Source organism: Pleurodeles waltl, chromosome 10 (genome assembly GCF_031143425.1).
Source record: "Pleurodeles waltl isolate 20211129_DDA chromosome 10, aPleWal1.hap1.20221129, whole genome shotgun sequence".
NCBI lineage: Eukaryota > Metazoa > Chordata > Amphibia > Caudata > Salamandridae > Pleurodeles > Pleurodeles waltl.
Window position 1 is genome coordinate 129,547,647 of NC_090449.1, and position 15,910 is coordinate 129,563,556.

General features: G+C 45.9%; 1 protein-coding gene across 1 annotated transcript in view; it reads left to right on the top strand.

Moving 5' to 3' along the window:
• The window catches only part of SDK1 (sidekick cell adhesion molecule 1), a 2,061,301-nt gene that overhangs the window by 1,469,034 nt on the left and 576,357 nt on the right, over positions 1–15,910 (top strand). The window contains exons 18-19 of the mRNA XM_069209963.1: positions 7,183–7,298; positions 9,525–9,717. Of these exons, the coding sequence (XP_069066064.1) occupies positions 7,183–7,298; positions 9,525–9,717 (309 nt within the window). The remainder of the gene's footprint in view (positions 1–7,182; positions 7,299–9,524; positions 9,718–15,910) is intronic.

Consider the following 15,910-nt stretch of genomic DNA (forward strand, 5'->3'; position numbering starts at 1 on the left):
GTTTGATATCACGACAGAAGAGGTCCTTTAGCAAACAGTACTGGCATGGTTACACCCAAATGGCTTAGCAGGTTTAGTAGTAGCACCAGTCTGCCCTTATTACAGTCATTTAAGACCTTCACATTTTTTGAGGTCGTGAGTCCTTTCATCCCAAGGTCTCTGATGCACTCCTGTGCTCCCTGGGAAGCATACAAGTGAGGAGGAGACACTTCAGAGGGAACAACAATCTTGCTACCCAGATGAAGACATGAAATTCCAATGACTTTCCTGCGAACCAGCTGGCATCCTCTAAGAAAGCCAACTCTGCTACCTCCACTAGACCAAGATCACCAAAGATGTGTAGATCTCCTCACTTAGGAAGAACAGATATGCTGTCTAGCTGCCGTAGCCCCCACCATCCAGGTAGCCACACTCCTATACCACATCTGAAGAACCTTTGCCATAGGTGGGGAGGCACCTGCATTTAAGAGCTATTAAGCAGAATCCAAACATAAAGGCATAGAGAAAATACTCACAGTACTTCCATATTAAGGAAATTGAGAAGGCTGTTCTGCCTTGGTTCTCCCAGATTTAATCAACTTCATCCTCCCACAAAACTGCAAAACATTAACCTTAGCTTAGGCCTTGACAGCTTCACAGAGCAACAACCGGACATAATGTGCATAATGGACCATCTGGCCACATCCTTTGCAGTGTGCATGCTGAAGAAGCGCAGAAATTACTTCTGGTTTACAATTATCAGTACAGGATACTACCTTTTTGCCTCAGCTGTGTCCTTGTGGTCATTACAAAGTTCCTGGCTCCAATGGCAGCCTTCCAGAATTAGCAGAACATTCATACCCATAGTTATAAGATTGTTGTTAAAGTAGCTTCCAGGGAGGGTACAGAGTCTGCTTTGGTCAACAGATTTGTGTACCTAAGATCATTGCTCATGTCATACAGAGGGATCGTGTTTATGGGGCAACTTATTATTTTTCTTGCTAAAGATTTGTTTTTGCATAGAGCGTATCATCCATCAACTAGGCAGTGCATTCTGCAAATAGGAAGTATTCTATGGAAGTCCCCAGAATTACATTCTGTAACTTCATCTGTCACCATCTGCAGGAAGAAAAGTTGAGCTCAATCTGATACTTATTTCCACCCCGGAAGTGCTAGGAATAAGGACTTAGGGCCACATGTAGCAAACTTCGAGATTGCGACTCGGAAATTGCGAGTCTGTCCTACTCGCAATTTCCGAGTCGCAATCACGGATGCAGAACGGTGTCTCAGACACCGTCTGCGACTCGCTATGGGGTCGCAAAGACCCACCTCATCAATATTCAAGAGGTGGGTCGCATTTTGCGACCCCATAGCGAGTCCCTGCACTCACAGGGATGGTGGCCTGCTGAAGTCAGCAGACCTCCATGTCTGTGACTGCTTTTTAAATAAAGCAGTTTTTTATTTTTTATTTTGCAGCCCGTTTTCCTTAAAGGAAAACGAGTTGCAAAATGAAAAAAATACCGAAACCATTTGGTTTCGTTTTTTCGGAGCAGGCAGTGGGCCATAGGACCACTGCCTGCTCTGAAAAAATATTTTTGGCGACATTCACAAAGGGGAAGAGGTCCCATGGGGACCCCTTCCCTTTTGCGAATGAGTTACCACCAGTGTGACACTGGTGGTAACTGCGAGTTGCTTTGCGACCACATTTGCGATCACAAAGCAATTCTGAATTGCAATGCGAGTCGCAAATAGGAAGGGAACACCCCTTCCTATTTGCGTGTCGCATTCACAAATTGCGAGTCGGTACCGACTCGCAATTTGTGAATGAGCATCGCGTTAGGCCGTTTGCATGGCGCAAACTGCGATTTTCGCAGTTTGCACCATGCAAACGGCTTTCTACATCTGGCCCTTAGTGCGATACCTCTTCTATTGCCTTTGTCCGGAGCTTGTAGCCACCGCTGTTTTCTCAGAGTGGCAGTTTGGAAGAACCCTGTCAGTTCCTCTGTGGGAGAAGTCCAACACATCCCCATGCTTAAATGTGTTGGACTTGAAAGCAGTCATCTCACTGTTGAAGGCCTTCTGACTAGTGCTGACATCCACTGTAGTGATATAGTGATAATACACACAGACATCACCCCAGCCCTATTTTACATCCGAAAGCAATGGAGGACCCATTCCACACATCTCTGCTGGCTGACTTCCTCAAAGCTTTGCGGTGAACTCCAGTAGAAGCATCTTTAATTCTCCATGTGTGATGACATCCCTTCGTCTACGTGGAGTAGACATAACTTTCTGGGGTGCTGCTTGATGATCTGATGGACAGGAGCATTTCTCTACACTTATCTTGTCACTTATCTGGTTCCAAATATTCTCCAGAAGAAAAGAAAGAACCCAGGGTAAATGGTGAGCTTGTTGATTTCTGTCTGGCCTGGCCAGCTCTGGTTCTCCAATATAATCCTCGTCCAGATAGGTGAGGGAGAGACAGAATGCAACACCCCTTCCTACCCATCAGTTAATTTGAGAACATGGTTCCTAAAGAAATAACAGTGGGCATATAATTTGAGAAACTAAGGGTTCTTGCACTTGTCAGGAAATTCTTCATTAGAACTTGCATGTGAGCAAATGGCTTTATTAAATAACACCAACACATGTAAAGCTGAATTGACAATATGGTATCCTTCTCTCACTTCTTGACTGAGACAGAGTTTGGTGGACACCTGCAAAGAACTACCTTGTAGTGCTGGAATTTTTGGGGGGACCGGTTCTACAATGCTAACTAGACCATTAAGATGCATATGAGGTGCCAGGTTCTCTCTTTCCCTCTTGTATTTCATCCCACTGACCCATTGAAACTTAATCTGTTACTTTTTAGGCAGATAAGCAAACCTTTTGTCTTGTGGCATATTGCATCATCAAACTTCTTCTTTGGACGATTGCCTTCTTAATGATTATAACATAGCCAATGGTCTTTAGTGAACTTTAGACCCCTAGTATTTTCAAGCCCTTATATGTTTCATAGTGTTTGAGATGTTTTAGACTCAATCTTCCTCCACTCTAAAAGCGCTTTCATACTTCTATCTGAACAAGGACATAGTTTTTCTGGCTTTCTTCCCATGTCCCTTCATAGAATTTTTCACCCTTAAGGATGGGCCGATGCGGATTAAAGTGACAATAGATCACTATTGTTCACAACAGATTGACCAGCAATGGAAATTTGGCCAAATGCCCATTTTTTATAGTTGTAACACAGCTCCATGGAAATTTCTGTTTACCGAGGATGCTTTTAAGGTGTAGATGTTTATTTGTAGAAGTTTGCTGAAGATTTTGAGGCATTGGAGATTATCAACTGTGTGCCCAATTTAGGGTGATCAGAATTGGCAGATTTCCCCGGAGAGTTCCAGTTTTCAGAGGAATAAATTTCCTGGTTTTTGGGACAAAGGTCAAATCATCTAGCAAAGCATAAGTGAAAGGTACGCTTTCCTATCACAGACTCCTACAAAGTCTGAAAAAATTAAAGTCATTTATCTGTTTCTGCCAGGCAACACGGTTTCCTGTCTTCTCCCAGCACAGAGAGTGGGTAGGAGGGGGGGATAGGGGCGTCTATGTATGTATATATATATATATATATATATGTATATCTATGCGCAAACACACATATAAGCGCACATTTACAAAGCTATGCAAAAAAGGACAGGCCAGATATAAAAGTGAGGATAAAGTCTTTAGTCCTACTTTTATGTCTAACCAGTCCCGGTTTTTGCTCCTCAAAATCTGGTCACCCTATCCCACCTCCCTGTGGCCGTCCAACACCTAGACTCTGGAAGACCTCCGCCTGTGGCCAGGAGCTGCACCCAAGACCTACCCCAACACATATCTTCCAAAATGCAAGCCTACAAAAATAAAGCAAGTGGAAAATAGCCTTGCTTCAAATGTGTGTATCTGACACTGCCACCCGCAGTCCCACCAAAAAATGGCTTCATGTTAGCATTTTGCATGCACGGCCTTTCCTCTCATTTCCCGGACTTTATCCTGCTTTCAGCCTATATATTGGATTTTTTCCTCTCAATCCTTTCATGCACTTTTTTATTGACAATTGTAGTAGTGTGAGGGACGATAAAGCATCGTCTGGCAGTCTGAATACGACGCAGCGACGTGCTCCGCCAAAAGTGGCATTTGCTTAAAGCGTGGGTATCTGTCTGCCGTAGATACAGAGGGCTGGCTTCATAACTGAGTTTTAGGAAATCTACCTAAAATGAAATGATGACATATGATGAATTTCCATTTCCCTAGTCTGCGATTTCCCCGAAAATCGAGAATAGACCTAGCAAAGTGATGGGTAGGAGATTTTAGAGAACAGACTAAGATGTTGATATGGTGTGCTCATCCGATGGAAGATGTCACAAAGATTTTAAAGGGCTCCCAATCTGACGTCATCAAACACAGCAACATTCTAGTAATTATTGGTGGCGCGAGACTGGATAAAAACTGCTTTTCCGGGCGCCTTTAAAGTACAGGTTGGGGAGCGGCAGGTGGACTCCCCGATTGTATAAATGTTTTCTGAACTCCATCATTTAAGAGAAGCTGGATTGAAAATGCGCGGCGTGAAGTGAAAGTGCGGAACGCTAGGAACCGGATATAATTAGAAACATCCTTCATGCTGCCAATTTCTCCCTCAGCAACTCGCTGATCATTTAATCTCAACAATTAATAAAGCGTCTGGAGTGACCAGCGGGTCACGGGCGCAAGGGGAGGGTTTGTTTGTCTCCAATCTTATCAGATGCATATTGATGGTCGTGGAATTGCAGTATATTCCGGATTCCATGCCACTGCAGGGAGAAGCTCCTAATGTGCTGAAAAAGCATACAAATCTTTATGAATTTGTCAGGCTCGCGCCTTTCGACCCCGAGTTCTGCCTGTCGTCGAAAACACATTCATTAAAATGCAGATGTTGATTTTCTATAAGGAGGCCCAGAGATAAATTACACGATTAATCATACTTTCTAGCGAAGCAAAAGTTTTTTTTTTTGTACTTGTGGTCACGTGCGTTTTCCGCATTTAGTCGATCGTTTTTCTTCTTATAGCAGCTACACTTCAAAGGCTGATTTATTTTCATTTCTGCGATTTGACTCTCGATGAAACACTAATATTTCATATTTTTGCGAAATGTGCTGCTGTGAGCAATTGAAGTAATCTTTAAATGGTCAGTTTGGTCAGGGGTTTCTCGGATTTAGCACATTCTTTAAGGGACAAATGAACTCACTTCTCAAGTTTTAACTCTGTCCTGCCACTGGCATATACCTATAATTGGCACCTTAATGGGCAGGTGCCCCATGTTCACATCTGAATAAAACATTGTTTTAATATAGTACTTCAAACCACACTTTTGGTATTTCTAAACCTAGTAAATAAAACACGTTACCATAAGCCAATCAAAAAATACTTAATTCAGCAACCTCGGAAGGATGGAGGCTGAGTCGACCCTGCCAGTGTAGCACTCGTCTCCTGAAGATCACTGCATATATCAGAAGCAAGGTTTTTTACCCCGAAAACAACTTGCCTCGCAACCTACTGCAGAAGCAATCCTATAGGGAAGTTTCACTGAGAAAGACATTATTTTGGGAGCGCAATCTGTGTAATCTTGGTAATATAGCACATAGGATATCACCTGTTATGCCTTTGGAACATCTGGTGGTTATATAGCAGATGTGTATTACCCACCTCGAGGGTACTCATGTTATAACTCTTGGAAGGATGAAAAGTGTCTCCTGGTTAATGGCAAGAGGAGACACCCATAAACCCCTATCTGACATACCTTACCACATTCACAATGCCGTAGTGCAGTGGTTCCCAACCTTTTGATTTCTGTGGATCCCCACTTTAACATTAATGGAACGCAGGGACCCCCACTGTATCATCATGGGAATCCGGGGACCCCCGCCTGAGTCATTACAGGAAGCTGCGGACCTAATTTGTCAATATTTGTTAATATTTTTTAATTTTCTAGGCTCTCGCGGACCCTCAGGGGTCCCCGGACCACAGGTTGGGAACCACTGCCGTAGTGCGTCACTCCTTTCTCATCTCTCCCACGCTCCTTCCAGGCCTTCCTTGTCTGAGATCGCTGTCCCCTCACTTTCTTTCCTCCTGGTGTCAGTGTTTCCTCGATCACATCTCCCCCCAGCCTAGGGCAAAGCTTCTACACCCGCGGGGACCTCCACTTTATTTTAGGCGGCTGGACCTAGCCAGGGGAGCTCCATCAGCAGTGGGGCCTTTTTTACACCAGACTTTACCTGTCATCCTTCCAAGGCTGCTCCCCGCACCCTCCTCACTCTGCCACCCATTTCTAGCAGTAACCATAATGGATGCTCCAGCCACAGGCTGTGGTGGAAGAAAACCCGAGGCACACGTGATTGCAGAGTGCCTAGTCTGTAACTGACAGCAGATGGCCTCCCTTGGAAGCAAAGGCTCACCAAAGCAGATTTCACCTAATTAATCAATAGATTACAGAAAGATGGTTGTGCACCGCGGAAGTGTTTTTCAATCTGGAAATTACAGAATATCTACTTGGTCATTTCCATAAATACAGAGGGTAGCAGCATGATATAGACTTTAGCCCCTCAGCACAGGAAGTGATATGACCTTTGACCCCGAGGTTATCATAAGAAGTGACATAACACGTCCTTTGAAAAGTGAAGAATTACCAGGTAAGTGTACAAATAAAATAACTTTACATCTTAGGAAGCCGATCAAAGGCAGACAAACTAAAGGATTCAAAGTGAAAAGCCTAGGGTTTGTAGTTGCCATCCTCATTGACGCCCCTTCACTCACGGTTGCAAAGAATGCTGGCCTGTCAGTTCTTGCTGCATCCTGCTGGAAGGGTTGGTGCACAAGAGTGTTTGTGCCTCTGATCCTGTTGGTGACAGGAACTCAGGGCACCATTCACTCGATCGCTGAAAGCCTCAGGACTACTTGTGGTTCTATAAAGCTAACTGGGGTTGCAGATGGGACCTCAAGTGACGTCCAAGAGGGAAGAAATAAAATGTATTGAATCTGGTTATCAATGTAAGAAATGTGGCCTCGCTCCTTTACATTTTTAAGTGTTTATGATGGTGCAGTCTCTCATCTCCTCGGCTGAAATTCTCATTATTTGTGTCCTTTTCTATTACTTTTTTGATTGTGGCGCCTCCTTTGCCTTGATGTGTGCAGTACCAACCGCCCCGCCACAGAATGTGATCGCCCAAGCAGCAAACTCCACGACAATTGAGTTTCTGTGGAATCCTCCCCCTCAGCAGTTCATCAATGGAATCAACCAAGGATACAAGGTAAATATCAGTTCATTTCAATCACATCTTAATAAAGTGTCCGCCCGTGGCTTGTAATGCATTGTAAACACCCTACACAAAAAACAATTTTTACAGTCACATTGTTTTGTTTGACACATCCTAGGCAATGCAGCATTTTCTATAATTTGTGTTTGACTTAAAAATCATGTTTGGCTTGACTCCATAAGAAGCTTTTGTTGGTTAATGTCTCTGTAAGATGGCTTCGGGAACATGTCTTAAACAGTACACTTTGGAGGTGGGTCTGACAGCGGGCCATGATGGAGCTGGCCTTCGGAGGCTCCAGCTAACTCACCTCTTTTCTCACCTATTGGGCCTGAGTCATAAAGCCTGTCAATTAAAGAATCCTACACCTGTACTTCTGAGTTGTGGAAGCCACCTGGCCATTTTAATGTCAAACGGGACTCTATGGGGGTAACTGGAAGAGAGAGTTCCACCCCTCCCCAGTAGCAACCAAAGAATGGGTCTTGCACATTAGAGACTTGGCTATATTGATAAGGGTGATGGGAGTAACTGTAAAGTTCAGTGATGTATCACTGAAGGTGCTTCCCATGTGTTAGTGTGCTGTGACCCTTTTTTTGTGCAGGATTTCAACCTGTTGCAGCCCCTGGAAGGGAATCCTGCAGCCTTGAAACCTAAAAGGGGTGAGCTGCCCGTTTCCCAAGCATAGCCTGCAGGGTTTGCCCTTCAGTACAGGCAGCAGATGCCATTTTGAAGGTTTGATAGGGTGCTTCTTAATAATATGGCAGATGAAGCAGGAACTGAGCTGACTTCTTTGCACCTCGTGCAGCTTCCCATGGGAAGGGGCAGAGAGGAGGAGAAGGAGATCATTTAAACTTGGTTGAGCTAACTAAAAGTTGAACAGACCCCTTTGAGATAAATCAGTGCCCTCCATGCAGACCTAAATCTCAAAAAACATAGAACCGAAGCAACAGGGTGATCTGTTGAGGGCAAGTTGGAAGGTCTGAAGGACAGAATCTGCAGGTTCAACAAATTCTGTATATATGACCGTCCCATTGTAGCAGCTGGATAGCCAGAGAAGAGTGAACAAAAGCTTCTAAAGATATCGCTGAGTTTACGGCCTGTGAAGTTGGGATCTTCATCAGACTGGAACAATGCTGCAAGATGATGTGCAGTTGACGCAGGGAGACCCCATTCATGCTACTGGGTATCCCTAATTCACTCAATTCTGAATCACCTACTGGTTCAGTGGAGGAGATGTTCAAGACCTGGATGGTGTCTAGAGATGGGGATGGTTTAGGGGATGTTTGTGCTTGGTACACAGGCCTATAGATTGCTCTCAAGGACATACGGACGGTATCTCTCTGGGGTATTGGGGTAAGCACTGGGATTGGTATTTTAGACTAAGTGGACAGCTGTGATAGAATCCTGAAAAGGAAACGGCAATGTGGCAAAGGCTGCAGTGTACCAAAGCACCCACCACTTCCTTTTTTCAGACGTAGGGCCTGATACCATGGTTGGGAAGAGAGAATTGATGAAGTGCAAAATGCAGCTGGTTGCAAGAGGTGTGGAGGCATCACGGGGCTTCCTGGTCCAGTTGAAAGTGTTTATGGAAGGATATGGATATGTACTTCCAATCTGGGGCAGCCAGATTTTTCTTACGGCACCTGTGGTATGGTGTGGGGACGAAGCTCCTGTGACCTGAATATCTCCATGCGCTGGTGTGGCCTCTCCTGGGATATGTGTGTGTAGATACTAACCTGTATTTGGCAGGGTAGTGCCTTGCTCTACATTATGTCTCTCTGCTACCTTCTCCGATGTTCCTATTGGCATCCATGGAGCTGTGTTATTGACCTTGAAGTGGGTGACTACGAGTGACATTTTAAAACCATCAAATAACTGAGACCTTTATGGTAGAGGGACTTGTGGACTTTTTGATTTAAGTAGGATGATTAATGATAACTCCTGGCGTTTACACGACTGTGGTATTTCTGGATGGAAAATCTTCACTGATGGTATTTGTGACTAAAATCAAGAAAAACAACTGAAAAACAAACACTACCCTTTAGACCAATGGATTTCAAAGTTTTTGACCACGTTTGATTTTGTTATGCCATTAACTCCTAATTATTGATACCATCGATGCATGTATGTATTTTACCATGCAATTCTGACTTTTATTAAGAATGAGAAGTTTATACCATTACTTTAGACCCATGTGTTATGACATGTTTCCTCCTTTTCTAGCTCCTGGCATGGCCTGAAGGCTCCCCAGAGGCAATAACAATGGTGCCTATTGCTCCTGATTTCCATGGTGTTCACAGAGGATACATCACTGGTTTGAGAAAATACACACCATACTTCACGTCAGTACTGTGTTTCACCACGCCAGGGGATGGCCCACGCAGCCCACCGCAGCTAGTTTGGACTCATGAAGACAGTAAGTATTGTTAAGAAACTTCATTTAATTGTGCTGGTCTAGTTTTTGAGCAAAAACAGTCCAGCTTCTGTCATTCATCTGTCACGTTTGTGTTGTGTTTCCCAAGTAGGTAGAAGCAAAGGCAAGTAGCAAAACTGTAGTCCAGCCTGTCTGGGTTGAAACTAAAACTGCCATCTTATCCCAAAAATATTTATCTGATAGAGACTACTAGTTGCAGATTCCTTACCTTAGAATTTGCCCCAGGTGTCAGTCTGGATCTGGAGATTTCTCTTTGAGCAGTACTGATGTGTGCCGTTAGGTGGCGTCGGTCGACTCCACGTCCGTTGTTGGCGTCGTGGTCACCGGGTATGATGATGCGGGCCGTATATAGGCACCACCCGGCCTCCTGATGTCAGTTGTTTTATTTCTGCGCCAGCCTACGCACAGAACCGAAGAGATATTTTTGACTGGTGTTTAGACTTTTTGTTGAAGTATTTTTTTTTTTTTTTTTTTTACTTCTAGGTGCATCAAGGATGTCATCCCAGAAGACTAGCTTCAAGCCCAGCGACTCCTGCACTGTATGATGTTGGTGACAGATCTGCACCTTGTCTGCCTGTGGTGTCTGGAGTGCGACCACAACCGGAAGTCGCACTCCAACTGCTGGGCCATGAACCCGAAGACTTTGAGGGAGTGGTCCCTAAAGCTTCTTGTGGCCTGGCATCTGGCTTTGCATTGCTTCCAGTCAAAAGGAAGGTCCCGAAACCACTCGTGAAGCCACCACTACTCATTGTCGTCACATTTGAAATGGTTGGGAAACTCTGGCAAGCACAAGAAGTCGCTGAAGAAGCACAAGCGTTCTTCGACTTCACCCCTTTGGTTAGACGACGCAATGTGGGAGAAGGAGCATCCTTGCTCTAGCCCCCTGTCTCTAGACCCTACTTCTGGGTCGGCTCCACGCCTCCGGAGTTTCCAGGCACCAGAGCCACCCCTGCCCAACTCAAGGAATTTTACGAGGCCATGCGCCTTATCTTTAGGCTGTCCGGCCCTGCTGGAGAGCCTTTGGGCCCCATAGGGTTGGCAGGGGCCCCTTCAAGTTTTCCTCAGCGGGGCACAGGGATCGGCTTACAGATCTGAACTGTCGTTGGTCGTACCGCAGCAGCCATCCCCAACAACGGTTCCTGCGTTGGCTCTCCTGAAGCTGCACGGGCCCCTGGGAGATGTTGATCTTATACACATTGCTGACAGAGAGAGCTGGCTTCAGCCGGGGCGTTGGTCCCTTGGTCGGATCCTGACACATTTCCTTATGGGTACGAGTTCGGTGAGAGCATCAAGAGGGTCACTGTACCCTTTAGAATTCCAGCTAGAAGACCCCATGGACTGGGCTCAGGAACTAGGTGAAGCCAACAATCTGGATACCTCCCCTAATGCTTTCTCCCCCTACCGTGGCTAAGGAGGGGGCTTCTTACTCCAGAGTGGTGTGGCGAGCGGCTGACTTCTTGGGTCTCGAGCTGCCTTCCCTGCCTGTCAGGACTAAACTCCTGACTGAGCTGCTTCAGCCGGGGGCTTCCATGTCTGAACCACTTTTGCCCTTTAACAAACCCTCACTGATGTCCTGCTGGGGACATGGTCCAAACCCATCATAGGGGCTCCTGTTAATAATACAATAGCCCGCCGCCATAGGCCTGCGCCTAACGACCTGGGTTTCCTGACCCAACAACTTGGGCTTGCTGCTGTCACTCGCCCCCCTCAGTCCGCTTTTTGCCCCTTTCATGGCTACCGAGGGGGCACATTTATGCGTCCTTTTTTCTGCCAGCCATCGTGTTTCACATGGTGCTCAGCCTCTGCGTGGCAGGGAATGTGAGGTCCAGCATCCACGTGGATCGGGGAACCAGGATTCAGTCCACCGCCTGCCATCAGCAGCAGCTTTCAAACCTTCCCAGTCTGACCCTTCCCTATCAGGGGCAGGATTCGCCATCACCTGCGCCGCTGGAGCACAATCACGCCTGACGCGTTTTTTGCAAATAGTTTAAAGGGGCTACTCCTTCTTCTTCGAGACTACCCCTCCATCCATACCACCATCCTACAATATGGTGACAGAGGATCACCTGGCACTTCTTGACGAGGAGGTTATGGCTTTCTTGGCAAAGAGAGCCATAGAGAGGGTCCCTTTGCCAGAAGTAGGTCATGGTTTTTATTCCCACTACTTTCTGGTGCCCAAAAAGGACAAGGGCCTCTGCCCTATCCTAGACCTTCACTACCTCTATCTCTTCCACAGGAAGGAGAAGTACAAAATGCTCACTCTGGCTCAAGTCCTATCTGCCCTGGACCCAAGAGACTGGATGATAGCTTTGGACTTGGACGACGCATATTTCCATACCTTGACATCTAGCTGTTTAATCAGGCCCTCCCCAGGCTGTGGTCTCCCACCTTCGTACTACAGCAGATTTCCTGCAATCAGTGGGGTTCACAGTAAACATGGCAAAGTCACACCTGACTCCCTCACAGACGCTTCATTCTATAGGAGCTATTCTGGACACAGTGCAGTTTTGGGCCTAGCTTCCGGAGCGGTGAGTCTTGAGATATTCAAGCTATGATACAGATGTTTCAGCCTCTCTCCTCGATTTCTGTGAAAATGACTCTGAGGATGCTGGGCCTCATGGACTCCCGCATCCTACCTGTGACATTTGCCAGATGGCATATGCGAGCTCAGCAGTGGGACCTGAAGTTCCAGTGGGTGCAGCATCAGGGGAATCTCTCCGACATTGTTCAGATCTCAGAGGGGGCCGTGCAAGATTTGCAGTCATGGCTTTCAAACCGCGATTGGATCAGAGGTAGATCCCTCCCTCTCTCTTCCCCTACCAGATTTGACCATAGTGACATATGCAGCACTCCTGGGATGAGGTCATCTGGGGGTCAACTGGGAGAGGCGGAAATCAGAGGCATCTGGTCTCCGGTGGAGTCCAAACTCCATATCAATCTTTTGGAGCTCAGCGCAATTAGACCGGCGCTGAAAGCATTTCGTACCTCTCTCGAAGGGAAAGTGTTCATGGACAACACCACCACCATGTGGTACTGCAACAAGTAGGGCGGGATGGAAGTGGAGTCATGATCCCTTTGTCAGGAGACTGTGCACCCCAGGACATGGCTGAAACATTAGGGCATATCCCTGGTGGTTCAACATCTGGCGTATTCTCAGCTGTCAATACCTGGTCGCTCACGAATAGCGTCTCCATCCAGAGGTGGCACAAGTTTCCTTTCAGCAATGGGGAGAGCCTTGGTTAGATCTGTTCGCCTCTGCAGAGAACACTCAATGTCAGCAGTTTTGCGAGTAGAGGCGGTACTCACTCAACTCGACTCAAGTGGAACTCTGGCCTCTTTTCCGCCAATACCACTTCTTCCCAAAGTTCTCAAGAAGATCAAGAACGACCGGGCCCAAGTCATTCTTGTGGCTCCAAAGTGGGCATGAAAAGTATGGTATCCACAGCTCTTAAGCATGGCCATCGATCCTCCGATCACACTGCTACTTCGGGAGAATCTTCTGTCACAGCAGCGGGTGAGGGTTCTCCACCTGAACCTGCCCAGTCTCCTCCTCCTTGCATGGAGATTGAGCGGCTGCAATTGACAGCTTTTAGCCTCCTGCCCAAAGTCTGGAATGTTATCTTGCCCGCCAGGCTTCCGTTCACTAAAACGTTATATGCCTGTATGTGGAACAAATTTGTGGCATGGTGTACAGACAAGTCTGTTGACCGCCTCTCCACTCCTTTTTCTGAGGTTCTTTTGTTTGTCCTTTCTCTGGCCCAGCAGGACTCTACTCTGGGCACCCTCCATGGTTATTTGTCTGCTATCTCGGATTTCTCTGATTGCCTGATCAACCCTCTTTGTTTAAATCTCCAATTGTTATAAGATTTCTTAAGGGTCTTACCCATCTCTTTCCTCATTCCCTGTTCATAATTCCCCAGTGGGATTTGAACTTAGTTCTTACCTTTCGGATGGGTGTTCCCTTTGAGCCACTTCACAACTCCACACTTCGACTGCTTACTCCGAAAACAGTCTTCCTTGTAGCTATCACCTCTGCCCGCAAAGTGAGTGAAGCTGCAAGCTCTTTCTTCAAAGCCACCTTTCATCTCTATCCACCCTGACAAGGTGATGCTTTGTACCATGGCTTCCTTACTTCCTAAGGTGGGTCACGCCCTTCCATGTATCCCAATCCATCACTTTGCCTACTTTTTATGAACCTCCACATTCTTCTAAGGAGAAGGATAGACTCCACTGTCTGGGACCAAAAAGAGCGTTGTTGTTCTTTCTTGATCATACCAAAGAGTTCCGGGCGGATGATGAACTCTTTGTGGATTATGTGGGTGCGAAGAAAGCTCGGGCTGTGCAGAAAAGAACCATTTCTAGATGGGTCGTTCTCTGCATTAGAATATGCTAGGCATTGTCTTAAAAGCAACCCCCAGAAAGCTTGCACGCATACTCTACTTGAGCAACAGCTGCAACCACTGCATTGGCACATGGAGTTCCGGGCCTGGACAACTGCCAGACAGCAACATGAGTGTCCTTGCACACGTTTGCCAAACACTACTGCCTGAGCAGTCTGGTCTGAAGGGAGGTATTTTTGTCCGTTCGGTCCTGCAGGATGCCCTAGTTTGATCTTGGTTCTCAGACACTCCTCCGGGGATGATATTGCTTGGGTATCTATTTTAAGGTTAGGGATCTGGAACTAGAAGTCTTGGTCAGATAAATAAGTTACTTACCTTTGGTAACTAATTATCTGCTAGAGACATATTCTAGTTGCTGATTCCTTACCGACCCACCTATCCTCCCCGCACTGCGAACTGATTTCTAGAGACAGGGACTTCCCTTTCAGGGCTCTAGTTCTGGCGCACCAGGGTCAGTGTTCTTCATGGCTCCATGCTTCTAGCGTGGAAAGTTGTGAAAAGAAACTGACGTAAGTGCGCCGGGGTAGTGCCTATATACGACTTGCGACGTCGTATCCGGCAACCATGACGACAATGATGGAAGAGAAGTCGGCTGACGCCACCTAATAGTGTGCAGGGGTACTGCTCGAAGAAAAATCTCAGGATCCAGACTGATGCCTGGGGGAAATTCTAAAGTAAGGACCTGCAACTAAAATATTTGTTACCAAAGGTAAGTAGCTTGTTCTTCCTACCCCAGCACGGATCAGCCCACCAAACAATTACAGGGCATTTACATTTCATGCCTTGTTGGCGATTGGTGTTTATGCAGAATACATCCCAATCAAATATCACATTTTGGACAGATGGTCTTGTATGAGGTGGAGCAGCGGTCTTTCTTTTGATCAGGATAGCTTTACGCTTCTACGACTACTTTGCCACATACTTGTATTCATTCTCTTCAGGGCCGGAGAAAATTGATGAGTGGAGCCCATGTCTTCTTCAGTGACATAACGAATTGATCATTATTAATAGTTCCCTTTTCATTCTATGCATCTGACATACTAATTTCTATGTATGGATGGAGAAAGAGGTATCTGGAACATTCCAGTTAACCTTAATTTTCTGGAGGAGGATTGCCATGAGTAAGTCTTAACAGTTTAATTTTGTGTTTATGACTTATGGAACCCATTGAGCTTTGGGGGAGAAAGTTGTTTTAGTGAAAAGTTGAGAACCGAGGAAATAATGTTGATAATGGCACATGAGATCTTTTCCAGTAGCTTGTAGTTTTTTGGGGATGGAACACAGTCTGTTTAGCTGTGATGTTTACCTCATGGCAGAGCTAGCATACGTTTTTGACAAGTAGGCCAGATTTGCCGATCTTAGTAGGCAACAATAATATTCTCTGGTCTGGGAAGCGTAATAATTGTGTGAATGAAGCAGATTTGGGGCATCTACCAGATGTTATCCAAATGTGACTATTTTTTTCTGACAGGGAGAGACTTAGAGCAGTTATTTATTTGAACAGCTTCATGAAGCATTTTGATCAGTAATGCTGTACACAACAAAATAAGCTACATAGCCTGCTCTTAAAGTAAATGTTATTATGAGGCTATGGGAAAGAGCTGTTGTGTGATGAGAAGACAACAGTTACTAAACATCTGCGCAAGATGAACATTAGGGTTATTTTACCACTGACATGCATAGACATTTAATTCAAGGGCGGAATAGCTATTTTCTTTTCTTGTCTCATGAGGTGCCGCTTCAGGGCAGTTTTAAGATCACCCGGGATGTCAGGT